General features: G+C 37.6%; 2 protein-coding genes across 5 annotated transcripts in view; one reads left to right on the top strand and one right to left on the bottom strand.

Moving 5' to 3' along the window:
- LOC103709243 (importin-11) overlaps positions 1 to 9,168 on the bottom strand; it is a 39,388-nt gene extending 30,220 nt beyond the window's left edge. For 3 of the 4 annotated variants that reach the window (XM_008794517.3, XM_008794500.3, XM_008794509.3), the window contains exons 1-5: positions 8,766 to 9,168; positions 8,525 to 8,634; positions 6,270 to 6,342; positions 5,930 to 5,991; positions 58 to 199 (exon numbers count right to left, since the gene is read on the bottom strand). In XM_008794517.3, coding sequence (XP_008792739.1) covers positions 58 to 199; positions 5,930 to 5,991; positions 6,270 to 6,342; positions 8,525 to 8,634; positions 8,766 to 8,906 — 528 coding nt within the window. In that variant the 5' untranslated portion in view covers positions 8,907 to 9,168. Of the gene's footprint in view, positions 1 to 57; positions 249 to 5,929; positions 5,992 to 6,269; positions 6,343 to 8,524; positions 8,635 to 8,765 lie in introns of those variants that run through there. The other variant, XM_008794525.3, reaches the window with a different exon arrangement.
- A 2,551-nt stretch (positions 9,169 to 11,719) lies between these two features.
- Positions 11,720 to 18,921, top strand: LOC103709236 (dnaJ protein ERDJ3A). The gene is given in 9 exon segments (XM_008794488.3): positions 11,720 to 11,895; positions 15,269 to 15,324; positions 15,433 to 15,506; positions 16,186 to 16,709; positions 16,830 to 17,168; positions 17,730 to 17,898; positions 17,901 to 18,016; positions 18,018 to 18,086; positions 18,248 to 18,921. Coding segments are annotated over 9 exon segments (1,725 nt in total). The 5' UTR covers positions 11,720 to 11,805; the 3' UTR covers positions 18,536 to 18,921.
- Positions 18,922 to 19,968: the final 1,047 nt, after the last annotated feature.

The following is a 19,968-nucleotide window of genomic DNA, read 5'->3' on the forward strand; positions in this document are numbered from 1 at the left end:
TATAAACACCATGATAGAAAGAAACAAAGTATATAATAAGCACCAAAAAAGACATACCTCTGAGAAGGTCCTCTGGTCCGAAATAAGGCGTTTTGTTGATAGCTCCTTTAAAGTTCGAAAAAGAACCATAAAAATCCTATGCGAAGCAAGCATATCAGCTGACTGGAGCTGTTGCACCAAAAAAGAGAAGAGCTCCGGCCTATGGACAATTACCCAGCAAATATTATTAAAAAGACATTTTCCATCAACTGCAAATTACAAGGCTTTAAAATGGTTAGGCTATAATCAGCAAAATCAATGCAACACCTGGCAACGAGGATTAAAGACACTATTCTAACATAAACCATGATCAGAAGTTGTAAAGATTTAGATTAACAAGTAGTGGACTAGATAATCCAGTAAGGTAGCTAGATATGTTCATAGTTTCATGTTGTTAAGAAAATTCCAGTCACATAAAAGTTCTGGTCTAAAAATTTGAGGATTAAATGAATATAACAGAAGATTAGATCAAAACCACCAGTCTAACAAAAAGCATGAAACTTAAGTTTGATAGATTTAAATTAACAACAGGGTAAACCACGATATGCTAAACCGGTCGGTACAGTCCGGTATGGTCCCTGACCGGTCCGGTACAGTGGTAAAAAACGGTTTCGGTCCCTATAGGGCCGGAACCGAGCGGTACAGAGGGCGTACTAGTGCAAACTGATCCCGGTTCATACCGATACAAGTCTGATACCACTTTGCACCAGTGCGAACCTTCGCACTGGTACTTCTTCGGATAAATGCCACAGTGGCAATTTTTCCACTTTAATCAAATTTTTTTAATGCCACAGACTGGCATTTTTTTCACTCTGTGGCAAACTTTCTTTAAGGCCACAAAGTGGCATTTAATGCCACTCTATGGCAAACTTTTTTTAATGCATGTGGCAATTAGGCATTGTCCACAGCGCACGGGCACACTGTGGCATTATGCTACAGCGGGCTGCACGCTGTTGCCGGTTCGATACCGGTTCAACCGATACCGAACCAGTCCGATAGGCAACTGGTACGCCTACCAGTACCAGTGCAGCATTTGCGGTAAACTATCAAAAAGGGATAAATAAATGGCTTCCTGGGAACATTTGAGGAATAAACGAATACAACAGTAAATTACAAACAATTAACCATGCAGGATAGCACCTCGAGTTCCAAATGAGCATGATACCAGGATAGATGAAATCATCACACTCAAAGATTGAGTGGCTTTCCTATTTGGCTAGTTTTACATTTTTTGAAACTTTGATACCAATGAATACATGTACTAGATCAGTACGAGAATCCTTGTCAATATTTGCTTCAAAAAAAGAATTTGAAGTCCCAAAACTTCCAAAACTATTCCCTGCTTCAATTTCTGCGTCCCTTTCCTTCCAACCCATAAAAGAAGCTTGGTGAAAATGTAATTTTTGTCCCTTCTCAAAAATGAAATGTAATCTTTGGACCGGAACAGTCAGCTCTACCCATGCCCATCAATCCACCACAACTTTAGATCCATCACTAGTGACTCACATAAGGGCACCTCAAGTCACGACTATTTTACCACGTCTTTCCGAACAAGCTCAATATCCCACAAAATGTTTCACAATTAGGACTCCTTACACAATATTGAAGGTTGTCCGACACCATGGAGCATATGGCACAAGATGTTTTTTTTTTTTTGCCAACCCACCACTTCTTGTATTATTTACACTATCATGTTGTAACTAGCTCATTCATTCAAGCACATTATGCATTCTTCTCATAAATTTGGCTGCTTGTGTGTTCTACATAAGCATGATAAGTTAGTGACCACACATCTGTGAACATCCTAGAAGCAATCCCCAACAAAGTCCTTATTCAAAATATTTTCAACCTAATGCTTTCAATTTCCGCTAATTTGCTATCAGGCCAAACCACCAAACCTCTCTGAAATAAAATTCAACATTCACATGGCAATTATTCGTCAGATAAAAATTGTGGCAGATATAAATTGACAAAATTAATCTTCCACCCTCTCATCAAAAGACAATACAAACTCATGTAACTGATCATCCATAGAAAGCTGTCCTACTTACCATGAATCCTGCATAATCACATGAACAACTTGGGAATAATAGCAAAAAAAATTGTGAACATGAGATATCCCTATCTCTATTTAAGAAATGGGACCAACTATGCCAAAAAACATGGATGTTCATCAGGATAGTTTGGGCACTAGAGCATCTGTGCCATCCAACAACCATAATTGCAACCAACAAGCCTAATTTAATTCATTAATTGACTGGACATATAGACCCTTTTCTCGTTGTTCTTTCCAATCAAGAATTACATCTTATATCAAGTTATCAACCTTTACATTACCGAATCTCAAGAATTACATCCTATATCAAGTTATCAACCTTTACATTACCAAATCTCCCTTCCTCCATATTGCATTGTGCGCACACCATCACTTCAAGATAATCTTATTTGATGGCTACTAATGTTGTATCAACAATCAATTGAATTGAAGCCAATTCTATGCTTTTGTTTGACTATATTTTGGCCCAATCTACAGTATATTTTCTTTCATAACTCCAACTCATACTTCATCCTTATCCTTGTTGTAGCACTTAGAACAAGAAATTGTAAATCTATAGGGGGACTTCCCCAATGCTGATAGCTAACTTGTTTATGCGAACCTAAAGACAAAGTCTTGAAGTAAAGCCGCAAATAGGCTCATTCTAATAATTGGAGCACCGATCATTGCACTTTCTTTCTTGCACATGACTTTCTTAGTTGTCATTATATTACATGATACTTATTGCACATTTGCACCCTTATTCCATGTTAATGAAAGCCATGTGCAGGTTATTTCAGTCGTTACTTAGCCAAAATGAACAGCGATATACGGAGGTTGTTAAGTGTGGTTTTCCTGAACTTATTTCTCCCATAGACTTTCCATTCAACAAATTCCAAGAATATCCTCTTTGTTTTATTTTGGTCTTACTGAGTACTACTGAAGGTTAACAAAAATGGAACAAATTGCTATTCAAGGTTTTGAATATCATTGGAATAGAAAAATACTACCAGTACCGTATCATTTTGGCTGGATTTCACCACTAGAACAAGCCCAGGGTCGTCGAAACATAGCTAGACAGGGCATCCCCGCTAGGCCAAGTCAATGCTGGTAGGTACAACCCTTGGTTTGGCCGATACGACGAATGCATCATGCATCCCGGCTGAAACAAGTCGATACTGACCGGTACCGAACACAGTTTATTTCGCAGGCATCCCAACTAGGAAACCTCGAGAAAATCTTTTTAATGGTTTCAGGTCACCAATGGGGAGACAAAGCTTACTAGGTGCTTTAACTCCTTTAGGCATCTCATAAGAGACTCCCAAGCCCCCTTCTGACCTATTTTGTGAGAAAGAGAGGGAGAAAGAAAGAGAGAGAAAGAGCAAGAATAAGAGGAGATAAAAAGAGAAAGAGGAGGAGAAGGATTCTTGCTCTCACTCGAGACGCATGCTAGTGGATCAGCAAGGGACGACACTCCATTTTGGTGAGGCCCTCGGATCTCTTTTTTTTTGCCCAATGTTAGAGAATTGAAAAAATAGAGAAATTCATGTCAAATTTTTTTATTTTACTTGAATTTTGGATATGTTATAGGGTGCACAACGCCCTACAACATGGTGATTTTTGTTTTTTAACCAATTATTAAAATATTATTAAAATAAAATATATAATATGAAAAATTATAGCATGCTTGCATTCGTAATACTGACATGCTCCAATTTTTATAGATAAAATATTTTTCAAAATATTTATAATCAATTAATTTTTGTATAGAGAAATGATTAGAAAATATTGAAGCATTTGAGATTGAGTTTAAGACAACAAGAGATTGAGATGAAAGTATTTGAATTAAAGCAAGGAAGAGATAGGAAGACTAGTAGGACTTTGTTCGTGATGATGAAGATCATGGAAGGTTATATCATCTCGAACCGTCCGATTCAGGGCATACCAAGCCGTACCAGGAGCGGACCAGTATAGGTGGATTCCACCCTTCAGTTCGAGAAACCGATGAGGGAGGAGGAGATGGAGGAGAGAGAGGAAAAGAGAGAGGAAAGAGGGAGAGAGAGGGGGAGAGGGCAGCAAAAAGAGAGGTGGAGGTTAACTTTAAAAAAATTCAAAAAAAAAAAAAGCCAAAGCCTCTGTTTCATTTCGAAATAGAGACTCTGCCCTTATTACAGCGCTACAGAGGAGAGGAAGATTCGAAAGCCCTCTCTATCCCTCCCTCCTTCTCTCTCTCTCTCTCTGCCACCGTCTCCCTCTCCCATCCTCCTCTCTCTTCTTCTCTCTCCTTCTCCCTCTCCCCTTCCTTGTCAGTTTTCCCTTGTCGGTATACACCAAAACGGCATGGCAAAGTACCGTACCGTACCGTCGGCCTACTGACATGAGTGTCGATTCCGGTACTGCGGATCTCGATAAAGATCCTATGCTTGGATGGTGACGAATCAGCAATCTCGAGATAGACAGGTACTAGATGAGCTAAGGGAGAAGGAGAGTTTGCACATGCCACGTAAGATAGGGATCACGATGCTAAATGAATGCTAGATCTTACAGGTGACATTGTCGTACAAGAGGAGAGGACCTACGGGTAGTGCAGCTAGGGCACACAAGATCAAGGTTAGAAGGATAGATGTGCAAAGAGGTTGGGAGCTCAATTGCAAGAAGCTATGTTCAAAGATAGGAGAATTACTTGCACATGTGACATACTAGAAGTAGAGCTGATAAAAAAGATTAGACATAGCAATACTGGGAGATTACAGAACTATTATATAGATTTGAGGGAGTGGACATTAGTGACACAACCACTAGTAAATCAAATAGCTATAGTGGAAACTGGATCTCATTGTAAGCCAGTGGATCTCCTAGTGCATCAGATAGTTAAAGTGGACATTAAGCTCCATCTGTGTATGATCCATTTGATTTCTTCCATTCATTATATCTTGTGAGATCTAACTTTGCACATTACCACACCTATGGATATGAGTATAGCCAGGGATCAAAGTACAATATCGCTCCCTACTACCCTGATTAGCGCACGTCTGCAGCATCAAGAGCAAGATTTGGGTCATTATCCGACATCTTATGACCAGCATATATGGGGACAATATCCATATGCCAGTATAATGTTCCAAGTTCGGACTATTAGCAAGACTCAGATGTATATTAGCAAGACTCGGATGTACATGTGATTAGAGCTAAAGTGAGTTATTACGATTTTATTTTCACAATACTATAATGTATTTTTCATTCCTCACTTATATATGCTGTTAGTTGACTAATTATTGAGTGTCAATACCGATACCAACACTCAAATATCACATACCTTTTAAAAATACCCCTTAGATGCTAAAAAAAAATACAAAATAAAATCACCTAATCTCTTTATCATACATAGAAACCAAAAGAAATCCATGAAAAGGCAAAAAAAAAATTAAAAATACATATATTTTTAGTCATCCCAATATGGGATGGTATGAAGCCACATACTGTATGTCAATACAAGACAGCCCAACCAGTACAGTCAAAAAGTATCAGCTACTACCATGAGAACTACTAGATTAACAATCTGAGAAATACGATGCTGTATGTAATGTTATATACAAGGACTCCAAATCAGATTAGCTTTTTAGGAATGATACTGGGAACGCAAAGATTTGACTGGTAGCAAGCAGTAGTCTCCACTATAACAGAGGCCAGATAAATGAGCTAGCAAATGGTATTACAAAATAACAGAGAGACATAAAGACTTCAAACTGATTTGTAAGGACTGCTTAAATAATATCAAATTTAAAATTGCAGATATTAAATTTATTATAACTGCAAGCAATTGATCTTGCAAGAAAACCATAAGTCGAATTGTACCATTCTTTTGGATAATCAATGCGTGCAATTTTGGAGAGAAGAACAGCCAATTGATTTGCTATCTGTAGCAAAACATATACAATAAAAAGCAGAATTAGCAAAGACTTGTTGCTTCCCCTAATAAAGAAGCTCCAAAAAGCATTTGAAATATTTTTCACAATGACAAAAAAGTTCGAGTTGATACATCTAAAGACAAAGTAAATAATCTAAAGACATTTCTAGATATAACCTATCCAGCTTCAGCAAGATCAACAAATAGAATTGAAGAAAAGCAAGCAACATTGATCTGTATCTCAACTACATAATGGCATGTACCACTGAGAATACTGTCAATTTTAACCTGAGTATTCTCCTCACGTATGTGTGACAGCAATTTCTTTCGAAGATGAATCTTTTCTTCATTGCTGATGCCTCTGCAGGAAAAGATTATATATTACACAAGATTAAAAAGATCTTCGGGAGAAATAAGAAGGCTGATTGAGCTAACAACAGCATAGGGTGATAATATATACAATTCAAAGAAGAGGTGGTAAAATAACAAAAATGGTATATCAATAAATTTGAAACACAAAATATATAAGGTTATCTAGATGAGCATAAAATCAGGAGAAAACTAATGGTTCCCTTGGTAGAAAAGGCAGTGCGTCGAGGGTTTTATCATCTGTAGGCATTTTCATAAGCTTAACTCTCAAGCTGTGCTCTCTGCTTACCGTTGCGATCATCCTTGATGCTACTGACCTAGACATCATCACTTTGACCATGTCTGTGGCCTAGATTTGAAGTTCTACAAGTTAGAATTTTCCCATAATTCTTCAGCTTCTCTTGTGCCTCTACAGGCTACAATTTAGCAAAACATCTCTCATTTCTCCTTCATCCGATGAAATTATGTCCATTAGGATTAAGAAGGGACATGATTGTGTGGATAAGGTTCTTAAGTATGGTTGATCTCTTTTAATTTGACCCATCTTCACCTCAAAATCAAGTAACCAAGAGTTAAAACAAGCAAGGTTGGGTCATGCAGTGTATGTAGTTATGGACCGGGGTGGCTTGAGTCGAAGTTTTGTTCATTCATAGTATGAGTAATTTCAATAGAATGATTTCAATACTTTTGTGTGCCTCATAAATAGTATTTCTAATAACTACTTGTGAATATAAAATATTTCATAAGCTCAACATAACATAAAGATTGTATTTTATTTCTGCTATATTTGGTTTTGCTTTCTTTGAAGGCATAGCGTAACTTTGGTTTTACTATTTGTAAGTACATTCAAGCATCTAAGGAAAATAGAGAAGCGGTCTCTTACTTCACATATGCCAACTAAATCACCTCTCTCTAGGGGGACACGGAGCGGATGTGGATGGTTCCTATCAAGTTATTTTCCAATGCATACTCATGTGTTTAACGATCCAACGGTCTCTCTCTTCCATTTTTTCGCCACTATTTCCATCTTCCTCTTTTGTATCTTTTATTCATTTTTGCTCTCTCTCTCTCTCTTTTTACTCCAAAAAGTGATAAGAATACTTACCCCATACAATATTTAAAAAATAGTTTCTATTTATCAAGTCATTGGATCCACTGGCTTAGGTTTTTATTATGTTACATAAAGTGGCTGGGTTTTGGATTTTTTTTCCATTCAACTCATAAACCCATTTATGCTTAAGGATAGGAGAATGGTTAACAACTTAATTATTTTTACAAGCATGATTATCACCTTGGATAGGGAAAGGTGTTGGCTCACCTTGTACCCCCTTTCCTTTCCCATTTAATTCTAAATGAAACTTCATAACTCTCTTGAAAAAGTTTGGGCAACCATTTGTCACCTTGGAGGCCCACCTTTACTCTCATTATAATCCCCCTTTTTTTTCAAGCATAGTAAGCAGGCTTATCTCAAGCAAAACTAATTTCTTACACCACGGGCAATGACAATGACCCCCTCTCTTTACCTCCTTCATTACCTTAATGTTTTGACCTACTGCTTGTATTGAGCTCACAGTGTAGGAATAGGTATACCATGTAGACAACCATTATGGAACTCGATCAGAACCCAGATTTTGAGTAAAAAAAAAATCTTCATCAACCGACACATAACTTCCCTAGATTTCCTAGAAATAACTTCCTCGACTGATCCATAAATTCCCTGGGTCACTTCAGATTGCTTTCTCTATCATTTCGCATTTCAGATTTCCAATAATATTTTCTAGAAAAGAAAGGATCGGCAGTTGAAGCAAAGCAGGGAATTCAAATTAACTGTTGGCAGAGCTCTACATAAACAGGATGTGGCAGTTTAGGTTCAGAGCTGAGTACTCGAAGTAGCTCTTGGCATGTAAATATCATAATCAATTGACTGTCACTTGCTACTAGAGCAAAGCAAATTAATCATTCAAACCAGACAGATATTAGGTTGCATTCAAGAAATAAAGAAAGAATCGGTTGTGGTCAAGTAAGTGGAAGAATAGGTCAGAAAGTATCGTCCAGAGTAAACAGGTATCAGGTTGTGCAAGGAAAAGGAATCAATGGTAAACAAATAAGTGGAAGAATACATCATAATAGATCATCCAAACCCAAAAAACACAAAAAGAAGGAAAACAACTCACGGGCTATCTCGCCTATGCCTCCAGTAGCGGCTGATGCTGTTCTTGAAGTACACCGAAGCCAGAAGCCGGACATCTTCCCGGCAGGCCAAATCCCTCGCTGCGATTATCTCCTGCATCCACCATTCCATCAATGAGCCTCCAAACGCATCTTTCGTGATGAAAATGAATGCAGAATCAAGAACGGAACAAGAAAAAAAAGAACCAAGAAATCAAGAAAGATGGAGAGAGGGTGAGATGTTACGAGAAGACAAGAGCAGAAGCCGGGGCGGTTCTCGCACTGTGCGAGCGCGGCCTCCGCCGGCTTGCGGAGGTTCTCGTCGGAGCACAGCGCGTTGGAGAGAAGAGAGTAAACGGTCTGGACGTCGGACGCCGAGAGAGCCATCACCCCCGTTCGAGCTGTAGAGATCTGTTCTCCTCCTTCTTGGAATGGAGGAGGTGAAGGAGGAGACCGGCGGCGACGAATCGAATTCTTGAATGCGATCGGCGGAAGGGAGAGGGTGAGATAGGGTAATGGCTTCTCACCGCGAGACGGAGAGCAGGATGGGGGGTGGGTATGGGATTTATAAACGCTAGGGTTGCGTGGCTTGCGGTCGGAGAGAAGCACAGGGGGCTGCGACAAGGTGCAGGCGATGACAGCGGGCCAGGGAGGTAAGGTCGGTTAATAAAATATTTGAAGAGCTTTTATGAAGTTTTTTCTTTTTTCCGATAAAAAAAAAGATAAAAAAAAAAAAAAGAAACTGGGGCCTTTTTGTCTCGCCGGCATGCTTTAGGTTAACGTGATCTGGTAATTGACTGCCTTCCGCAAGATCGGATCCGGCTCGACCAATTTAATCGGTTGGTATGCACCTTATTGGTCAAGTTTTGTGCAGTAGTTAGCTTAATTTAGCACTGAGGTTGTGACTGTATTTGATATTTTGACCTGAGAGAATTCATATTAATGAAGAGTTGGACAAGTCTCGAATTAAAATTTGATTTAAGATTGTACCCTATAAGTTACTCTACTCGCTATTAGAGTAGTGAATAATGCATGTGATTTTAGCCTATACTAGCCAATGCATTGCATAAAGATATGGTTTAGTTTTCTTATATAGCCAAGATACTTTGTTTTGTCGTAATAATGAATAAGAAATGGCATATTATAAATGACAAGTATTGAGAAATATATCCACATCCTATTGTGTGATGAAAGGACATTCCTGCATAGCGGTTCCATGGTATGATGCATAAAATGTTGATCAATAAATAAAAATCGAAACGGATGTTCCTGACAAATATGTGCACGTGTGGTGGCAACCTGCGGAGGTTCTTATCGATGTATCCACAACAGGCTGCTTGCTTGGCATTGATATGCAATTTCTAACACACGACAATCAAAATCTTGAACACTAACATTAATACGATTGTATATATATCTATGTTGCTTCCTTTTCAAAATTTTCTAATGATTTTCTTTTTTTTTGTTTCTGGTCAAAACGGCTTCCATTTATATAGCTCTAATGTGGATATAGTCTGCCAAATCTAATGAAAGTAAACAGTATAAAGAGTATGAAATACTAGCTGAGCTTGTCCAAAAGACTTCTCCAGAGTGCTGGACAACATACGAAGCGATCTAGTCAGTTGCCCTATTCGACATATTTTGTATTTCTAATTATTTCAAAATACAAAATATGCACATATGAATAATTTCTTGATCGGAAAGTTTGATATGATTTTCATGTAATGGACAGTTGATAAATCAAGCAAACCATGTTGTATTTTATACGATCAAAGAAATTTAATACCATAAGGGCATAAATTGTATCATGCAACAAATCTTTCAGAATTTTTAACTTAAACTACTTCAATATAGATTTAGAAAGATAAAACAGTTTATTGGGAGAAGCTCGAAAATGGAGCTTCTTCGGAAAAGCACTTTTAGCATATGTTGGAAAATTGTTTTGATTTATAAAATCTTTTTCTTTTTAGACCAAGATACTTATAATAAAATATTATAATTACAGCAAATATCTTTTTATATCACAGAAATCTGCAGAAGTTCCAACAAAGAAAATAAAAAATCAAAACTTAATTCCTAAAAATATTATATTGATAAAATATTAATATATAATGATAATGATTATAATATTTTATATCTTTATTATTGTATTATACTATAAATATAATATTATATTGCATTATATCGTAATACATTGATATGTTATGCTATATGATATCAACTTATGTTAGATTATTATGCTATAGCATACAATATTATATTACTATATTATAATAGTATTATTAATATTATACTATATAATATATTTATGTATTAATACATATTATATTTTATTATGCTTTGTTGTATAATATTATGCAATGTGTTTTATGGTCATTTTGGCGTACCAAAAATAATTTTTTAGTTTGTTTATCAAATATATATTAAAGTTTCACATCGCTTTAGAAACGTAGTTACCAAATAACAAATAGCTGTTTATAAAAATTTGGCTTCAAAAAGCACTACTTTCAAAAGTTCTATTGCTAACAATTCTGCCAAATGGGGATGATTTTTCAGCATCCAATTTTAGGATATGCTTGAAATGAAAGGGGAATAAGTAACTTCCGTTTCATCCATTTAGTCTAGAAAAGTTTTATTCCTCTAAAACTCAAGCCTTGACTCTTCTCTAATATTCAAATTCTATTTCGATTTTGGCCACAAACTAATAGAGGATATGGTCATTCCAGTTTTCATTCCAATTGTGAACTAAATGTTCCTTGGTTTAGATAATCTTCTCTATTTCATTTGAGAAGGTAAGGAACAACCTTCTTGCAAATGGTATCTAAACAATATTTTTAATTTTTCCTCCTACAATTTCTGTGCGGAAGATTCATACGCCAGAATGGACTTCGATCTACCCAGTACAAATAGCCATCGTATGGGTTCACGGGCTCCGTATTGGGTTCGGACCCATGCAACTGCCTCCCGCCCAAAAATACAAGTTTGCGCGGAACCGCCGCATAACCAAACCAACGGGTCGGATCGCATCGGACGAGCACGTTGGCACCGCAAGCGATAAATTCGGGACCCGCGATCCTAAAATCCAATTGGTCGAAGTCGCTGGAAACACCTAAACTAGCCACGTGTCCCAGCTCGCGAACCATCTCGACGCCCCGAAGGCCGCCACCCCTCTCGGGTCCCCATAAAACCCGGGAGAGACTTTTGAGAAAAATAAAGAAAAGAAATCAAGGGGGAAGAAAGAAAAGGAGAAAAGAGTAAATCCAAACCTAAGCATCACCGGCCGACGATGCTTCGCCGAGTTCTTCTTTCGCTGTTCTTGGTCCTTCCTCTCCTCTTCTTCTTGGCCGGCGAAGCCAAAACCCTGGATCCTTACAAGGTGCAAATCCTTCCCCCCCTTCTTCAATTGATCAGTGTATCTAGTTTGACGATGTTTGGATGCGAAATTTTGGGGTTTGTTTTGTTTTTTCTTCTTCGTACCGCATTCTTTTCTATTTTGGTAGATTGAAGTGTATTTTGGAATCCCGTGTCTCGCATGCTTTCTGTTTGAATGGAAAGAGAGTTTTTCTCTCTTTTTTTTTTGTAATATCTTGTTCACAAGCCGGTCATCCTGGCGGGTGAAGCGCGGGCAAAAATTCGACAAGAATTCGCTATCAATTCGTTTGTTTTTTTGTGGACGGGGTGATGCATTTTGTATAATTGCCGTAGTTTATTGTATAATTGCAGAAACAACTTACCGGTTATCAGAAAACAAGGTTCTGATTTTTTCGAGGCGTTTGGGAAATGTGAAAGAATTTTGCTGCCATGACATCGCACTTGAAAGCTCTCCAACCCCAACGTTCCTTATCATTTTCTAGTTGTAGTGGTTTTTCCTTTTTTTTAAAAAAAAAATAATCACCACCGGACTCTATCCTCATCAGCCCTCTTCGTGATGATTTTCATACTTTCTTTTTTTAAAAATAAAGTTCTGTAATTTAAAGTCAAATAGTCGAGAAGCAAGAAGGCATGATTTTGAAGCGACCAATGGAAATACTATTTGATTATGTCAGATGGGTGCAAGGGATCCATCTTGTAAGATTACTTGAGTTTTGGTTCAGCTTTCCTCCTCAGTGACCAAACTTGCTTGTTTCCCCTCCTGTGGTGATTAAAGGTTGTGTCTTGATCATTAAGGAGGAAACGATTATCAAGAAGCATCATTACTAGAAGATATCTTCTAAACATTCTTTCGGATATCTGCACATTTAAAAATGTGAAGTGATAGCTTAAATCATAATCATTGGTATTGAGACGAGAAGGTTAAAAATGGAAACATTCTTTTAGAGCATGATGCAATCATTTCTTGTGATTGGGGTAAATGATAAATCGAATGAATGATATTGATGGGAAAGCTGACTGTGGGAAGGGAGAGGATTATGCAGAAGGGTCAGGGAAGTATCTGGACCTAACAATATGTTTTTGAATATATGCTTTTACATACAATAGCGATCTCTCATAGGAAGCATTATAGAGGACTCGAGAATACTTGTTTTGATAGAGCATACGTTAATTGTAGGAATGAATGGCAAAGATGTATCTGTAAGACTGATCTGAATAATGGATTCTATGATTAAATAATAAAGATTTTAGATTCACATGGCAAGCAAGGGCCCAGAAGGATTTTTAAGGAAATACCACCAATAGAGGCTTTTTTGGTCCAAAATTAAAATGGAATCTTTATGTTGGGGTCTTGAACAGAGACAGTTTTATCCAACAGCGAGAATTTCTCCAAATATGTGCTTGAGTTTATTCAAGGTGCGAGCAAAACTCAGATTGGAGAAGAATATGGTAAAATATTGGGAAAGATTTGATTCCATTGTGAATCACTCCTATTGAAAATAGGATTGGCTAGCTATTATCTTACTGCGGATGTCTGGTATTCTGTTTCATGCAGCGTAGCGAGGAATTCTAAGTCATAGATGTAGGACCCTTTACATGTATTACCTATTGCTCATGCAATTTGGGGTCCTTAGAAGATTCTTTCAAAATGGGCTTTGATAAGCAAGGATTTGAGTTAGTGCCTATAGAATCTTCTTCTATCTGAAGAAATGATTCATCAAAATTAAATCTGTTTTCCACACCTAACTAGTGATATTGATATTTTTCCATACTTTGTATCTGGAATGCTTCACTTGATTTCCCCTGCACTCTCAAGCATTCATCCACGGCCGTGAATGACTGTTAATTTCAATTTTCCACCTTGTTTCTCTAGGAGTAAGGCAAAAATTCGAGGAAGGAGAACAATCTAATTCAAATTTGATTCATTGTCGGTGACCATGATGACAATCTCCTTTCTTTTCTTTCCTTCTTTTTTTATTAAAAAAAAGAACGTTTTCTTCTCATCAATACCAGTGGCATACATCAGAGTATATCAACAGGCTTAGCATTCTTCATGCTGTCACACATATATGCAGAATTAATTGCTGACTTCTTTGGCGCTTCATTCCATCTCTCCACACACATTCTTTTTTTGTTCTGGCTAAGACAATACTTTTGAATTAGTGGGAGATGTTTTTCAAACTCTACACATATCCAGGCATTGGAAAGGTTATACTTACTGAAAAGTAGCTCAAAAAAGAGGATTGTATCTGGAAACTAATCTCACTCCATATTGTTTAACCCATAAAAAATGTCTTTCTTGACTAAGCAAACATGTTTTGCTTTCAACATAAATAGTCATTCTTTACGGTTCCAGAAACCTCTGGAAGTTGCATCCTAACTCTGTTTCTCCATGACAAAATGATTGTTGAAAAGAAGATTTTACATTTGGTGGAGGCACTGACAAGAAAATCTTCGGAGCTTATCTTTGAAGTACAACTCTAGAACTTTTCATTTAGCACAAGAGCTTGACATTGAGGAGGTGGATGCTGGTAATTAAGTTAATGCTGGTGTAATATGGAATGACAATTGTTGCAAGTAAAAACACCTTCATATGCTGGAAAGTTGCTTTTATTTAGGATGTCGACGTATAGTTTGGTCTAAAGAGTTTTTTTTCTTTTTTTTCACTTCTTCCAGTCCTATTTCCACTCACTGGAAGCAATGTAGAAGTCCCATGAAACTTATAGAATTATTCATCTACTAAACTTTGTCCTTTTCTGATCTCTTCTCTCTCATCTTTTGTTTCATCTCACTACCATGCCAGTGGTACTTCATATTGGTCAATTAGAATAATCATCTTCAAAATGCATTTTAATGCTAGTATATGGTCAGTTTGGCTTTTCTATTGCTTATTCTGGAATCTTTTAATTTGGTCTAAGATTCTTTGGAAATTTAAATCCTTCATTTCCTTTGTCTGACTATTGAATTGCTTTTATACATAAAAATTGGACTCAATATATTCCCATAATTAACTGGTCATAGAGGGACAGTAGTTTGATGGATTATGTCAAGCAAGTGACTAGATATCATGTTGCCCAACCTCTTTTGCATTTGATAAATGTAAAATTCTTATTTTATCATTTTTAAAGTATTTCATTCTGATTTAAAAAAATATTAGATAACATTGGTAGAGGTAGAAAAGTTTTTATTCAGTTATCAGGCTTACTGTTGATCCGATTCACTTTGTGGAATTTTGGTGCTTTCATTTATGAGTTTGGGTACCTTGAATTATTTTTTCTTAAAATTGCTTTGCCATTGCAATTGGCGTGTATGTTTATGTCATTTGTAGACTGATGCTTTGTGCAGTGCCTACAACTCACATATCTTTTGATCTCCAGGTCCTTGGGGTTGATAAAAATGCTAGTCAGCGTGATATTCAAAAAGCCTTTCACAAGTAGGTGTTCTTAAATATGTAACTGTATATTGTACAGAATGTGATTGTTGATATCTTTTCTTCTGCTGGATAGCTTGTTTTGATGCCTGTGTTCCCCCTTTCTTGCAGGCTATCTCTGCAGTACCACCCTGATAAGAATAAAAATAAGGGTGCACAGGAGAAATTTGCTGAGATCAACAATGGTAGCGTGTTTTATATTGTTTTGAAGATATGAGAGTTACTTCCTGGAATTCACTACTGTCTTCTAGATGTTTTGACTCATGGGTTAAGGCTGAGCTTGTTTCTTTCGTTGTTTTACATTTTTTTTATGAGTGAAATGTTTCTGTCAACATCCTTTTTCTGTTTTGATTTTTTTTTTTTTGAAAGTTATTTTGGTTTTATTCCTTAACTTGAAGATGCAAAAAATTTTGGGGTTATATATTATCATTTTTTTCCCGCTGGACTATTTAGATGTAAATATCTGGTTGTTGGTCTTGAACATGCACAGTCAACCTAACCATGTGTAGTAGGTCAACATCCAGACATGGAGAACATTTACCTTCCCCTCTTCCTCCGAATGGTAGAAATTGAAATTAGTGGCTGTTTGTCCTCTTATACACAGTCAAAGTTAATGTGCTTCCTTTGCGGAGGAGTTTATCTTAACTCCTTAACTTTTGTGCCATTAGAACTCATGATGTGTTTGTCCATAGTTGTCACCTATATTTCTTTTCTGAGGTTTTTGTGTTCAAAATTATTAGGAGTAACAAATACTATTCTTATTAAGTCCCTGCTCTTTGTGCATAGTTTCCTGATTATGTTGTAAAATGCTTTAATAGTGTATACGCATATGTTTTAATAATTATACATTTCTTTTTCCTCTAGCATATGAAATTCTCTCAGATGAAGAGAAGAGGAAGAACTATGATTTGTATGGAGATGAGAAGGGTAACCCAGGATTTGATGGAGGTAATTTTGGGAATCAAGATGGATATACATACTTCACCACTGGTGGCCCTGGAAGCAGTTACTTTACCTCTAACCCTGGTGGATGGCAGACAATGGGTGGCCAAGGAAATACAAAGACTTTTTCCTTCTCCTTTGGTGGCGATCATGGTGCTGGTGGAAATCCATTTGGTTTTAACTTTGGTGATATATTTTCCAACTTTTTTGGTGGTGGGATGAATGCTGGGAACCATTATGGTGGTTTCGGTAGCTCGGGTGGACCGAGCTCCAGATCTGCTACTTCTGGGAGCCTTGAGGATGTCAATTCACATTTTTTTAACAAACAAATAAGTGGTCAAGGCTTGACTTGGCTTCTGTTATTTTATACACCTTCTGCCAGGGGATATCATGTATTAGAATCCATTGTAGAGGATGTTGCGAGTTCATTACATGGAGCATTAAAGGTAAGTCCATGATCTGTGTGCATTCTTCCTTCTTCAAATTCTTATGTTCTCATGTCGCCATTATGCTCTATCAACTCATCTGAGATATGCACCATTAAGTAGTATTCATTCCTTTTGCAGGCTGGTAGGATAAATTGCCTTAGTGAACAGACTTTGTGTAAGGATCTTGGTGTATCAGCCGCCAAATCAGCTCGTTTGTTCATTTACTCATATAAATCTTGTGAAAAGGGCTCATTGGTAGAATATGGTGGCGAATTTGATGTTAGGAGTCTGAAAAGCTTCTCTCAGGACCAACTACCAAGATTTTCGAAACGTGTAGACCTTGGTCGGTTTGATTTTTCCTCGAGCACCTCAAATCTTCCGCAAGTTTTACTGCTCTCGACTAAGAAAGATACACCAGTTATGTGGCGTGCTATCAGTGGCTTGTATTGCAAACACTTTGTATTTTATGATGCAGAGGTAAGCTTATAAATAATTTGTTGCATGTTATGGTCCATACTTTTCTGTCCTTGTATGTTGCTTATTCCGATTAATTTTGTGCACGACAAGTTTTATTTTCCTGCTGCTTGCCTGACACTGCACTTTATATACCAAACTTCCATGTCATCATATGCCCCTTATTCCAGTTGGTTTTACCCTTGGGTTTCCACTCATGTACTACAGATTTTTGCAGAAGAGTCCCTGTTAAAAAAAGAAAATTTAAGTGGCGCATTTTGTTCATTATTTAAATGGTATTAACATACAGCATTCTCATTTTCAACTTGTATATAAACTTCTTGATTTTTTACTTAAAAAATTAGTTCATAAAACTCAATAAATTATGAAAATGACTCCCCCACATTTTTAACTTTTTGATTTTAAATTATATTTACTCTCCAATAATACAGCTGCAAATTAGGACTTCTGAACTGCATCACACTATTGTTGCATCACCGTGTGCCTTTCTGCAAAGAGTCTACAACACTAGGTGAAGTCTTGTTTAAGCTACTAGATTGTAAATGATTGTTTCTGTTTCTGAAGGTTCATGATGTTTCACACCCTACTTTAAAAAGGTTTGGTGTGAAGGAGCTTCCGGCTGTTGTTGGTAGACTTGCAAATGGTGAGGAGTATGTTCTGAGAGCACGAATCACTGTAAAGGATCTAAAAGCTGGCATCAATGAGTTGGGAGCATTGCTTGAAAGTTTTGAGAAGAAAATAAGAAGGCAACTTCAAACCAGGCCAAGAAATCATCACAGACAGAATCACAGGAGGGCAATGTTCCTTTACTCACGTCTCTGAATGTGGATAATATTTGTGGAGACAGGACTACCCGTATGCATCATAGGTGCCTTCAGGTCATCGAAAGCTAAAGAGAAGCTAGAAGCCATTCTGTCAGCGGTTAGTAGATCTGACTCCCGTTTTCTTGGTTTCTCCAAAGTTGTTGTGTATTTTAATAAATCTGAGACATTGGACTTTTATTATTATCATTCACTCCTGTTGTTGACTGAGGGTTGCTGCAAATACTGATAACTGCTGGTCTCTTGACCCTTATCATTCAGGTCTCCCAGAAGTCATTAGTGAGGCGACAAAACCTGGCTGAGAACTCTGGCGATTCAATCTCTTACTCTCTGCTGGATGCCTCCAAGCATTCGGCGTTTCTGTATTCCTTTGACAGGTCAGGGTTCAGGTCCTTCGATAAGCTTCTGGTGGCTTACAAGCCTCGAAAAGGGAAATTTGCAGTTTATACAGATGAAGTTACAATGGAGGAAGCAGAGAAGTTTGTCGGTTCTGTTCTTAATGGGGATATCCGGTTCTCTAAGATTCGTCAGAAACCTGTTTTTAGATGAGTCTTGAGAATAGCGAGACTTGCAAATTTTGAGAAGTTAGCATATAGATTTGTTCTTCTCCAGGCTGCACTTTCTTGGTAGACTTGAAACTCCAAAGATGACATTCTAATCTACAGCTGTAGTATATAACCAGTTCCAGATCTTACCGCTGCCTGATTGTGTGCGCAGCTCTATGCTTGTGGTTCCTGGCATAAGCGAGTATGTTATTGTTTTCATCTGCCGGCGGTGCTGGAGAAAATGAGGGAAGACATCAGCAAGGTTTGTAATTGTTGCGTCTTTGTATAGAGAGAGAAAGGAGATGGCAACCCAAGAAAAAGGGTTTATAAGTACAACATATGTACTTTAATTCATCAATGAAGATTTCTTGTTTATTCTCTTAAAACAAATATTAGAGCAAATTAGGAAGGTTTTTTGGTCTCGACAAGCACGCTACTAGCAGTCCATTGTTTCAGTGGGGTGCGTGTGCTCCCACAAGCATGGCCAGGTCCTGGCTGAATTTTTCTCAGGCTGCGGTAGTGGCACCGTTGCCCTAATTATAAGCTTGGCGTTGCTAAGGCCAGGTTTGGAACAGGGTTTCAGTGAGACTGGCATCCTCAGAAATGATCCTCTGTTTTATTGCTAAAAGAAATACCAACAGTGCCTCCCAGAAGCTCCCACAAATCTGTTAAATAGCAAGCCTGGTCTTCCGAAGCAAGGATCGACTTTTAATCTTTCTCGGGGCCCCGGTATGTTCATTATTGTCTTATCTTCACGAGCACGGTCATGTTTGCGGCTGCATGCATTGTATGGAAACCTGGTGCTGCACATTATATTGAGAAGCAACCTTGCAATTCTCTGCATATTCTGATAGCTGTCTGAAAGCAAAAAAAAAATAGCAAAGATAATTTCAAGTGCACCATTATTTGATAACAGATTTGCTTGTATCCCATTGGCTGTTCATCGGTAGAATCATTTTAAGCCATTGTGAGTTGCAAAAATACCTGCATTACAATCTACACTCTGATGCAAGCCAACTAACTGTAAACTGAGTGAAGTTATATATGAAAACCATGAGCCAGGCTTAGCTATGGCGTGGAACCTATTGTGACCTAGGCTGGTCTCTGCCTGCTAGAACTGAGAGGTGGAAAATGGTAGCCGGACCACCTGAAAAGCAGCTCCAGATATATTGACATGTTGTCACGGTCCCATGAGCCACGTAGGGACGAGTACCGCCACCTTTTCTAATTACTTGATGTATGAGGTCGTGGTTGGGACGTAATGTCATGTGCTTGGGATGTATTTGACTTGCTGTCAATCTATCAGGCATGCTTAAGAAAAATTATTACGTGGACTAAGTTGATCGTGAATTTAGGATGAAATAAATCTACTTAATAATTTCATCCTAAAATTGAAATAAATCTACTTAGGATGATTTCACCCCAGGTCCATGGTGG

The sequence above is a fragment of the Phoenix dactylifera genome, chromosome 3 (genome assembly GCF_009389715.1).
Source record: "Phoenix dactylifera cultivar Barhee BC4 chromosome 3, palm_55x_up_171113_PBpolish2nd_filt_p, whole genome shotgun sequence".
Classification (NCBI taxonomy): domain Eukaryota; kingdom Viridiplantae; phylum Streptophyta; class Magnoliopsida; order Arecales; family Arecaceae; genus Phoenix; species Phoenix dactylifera.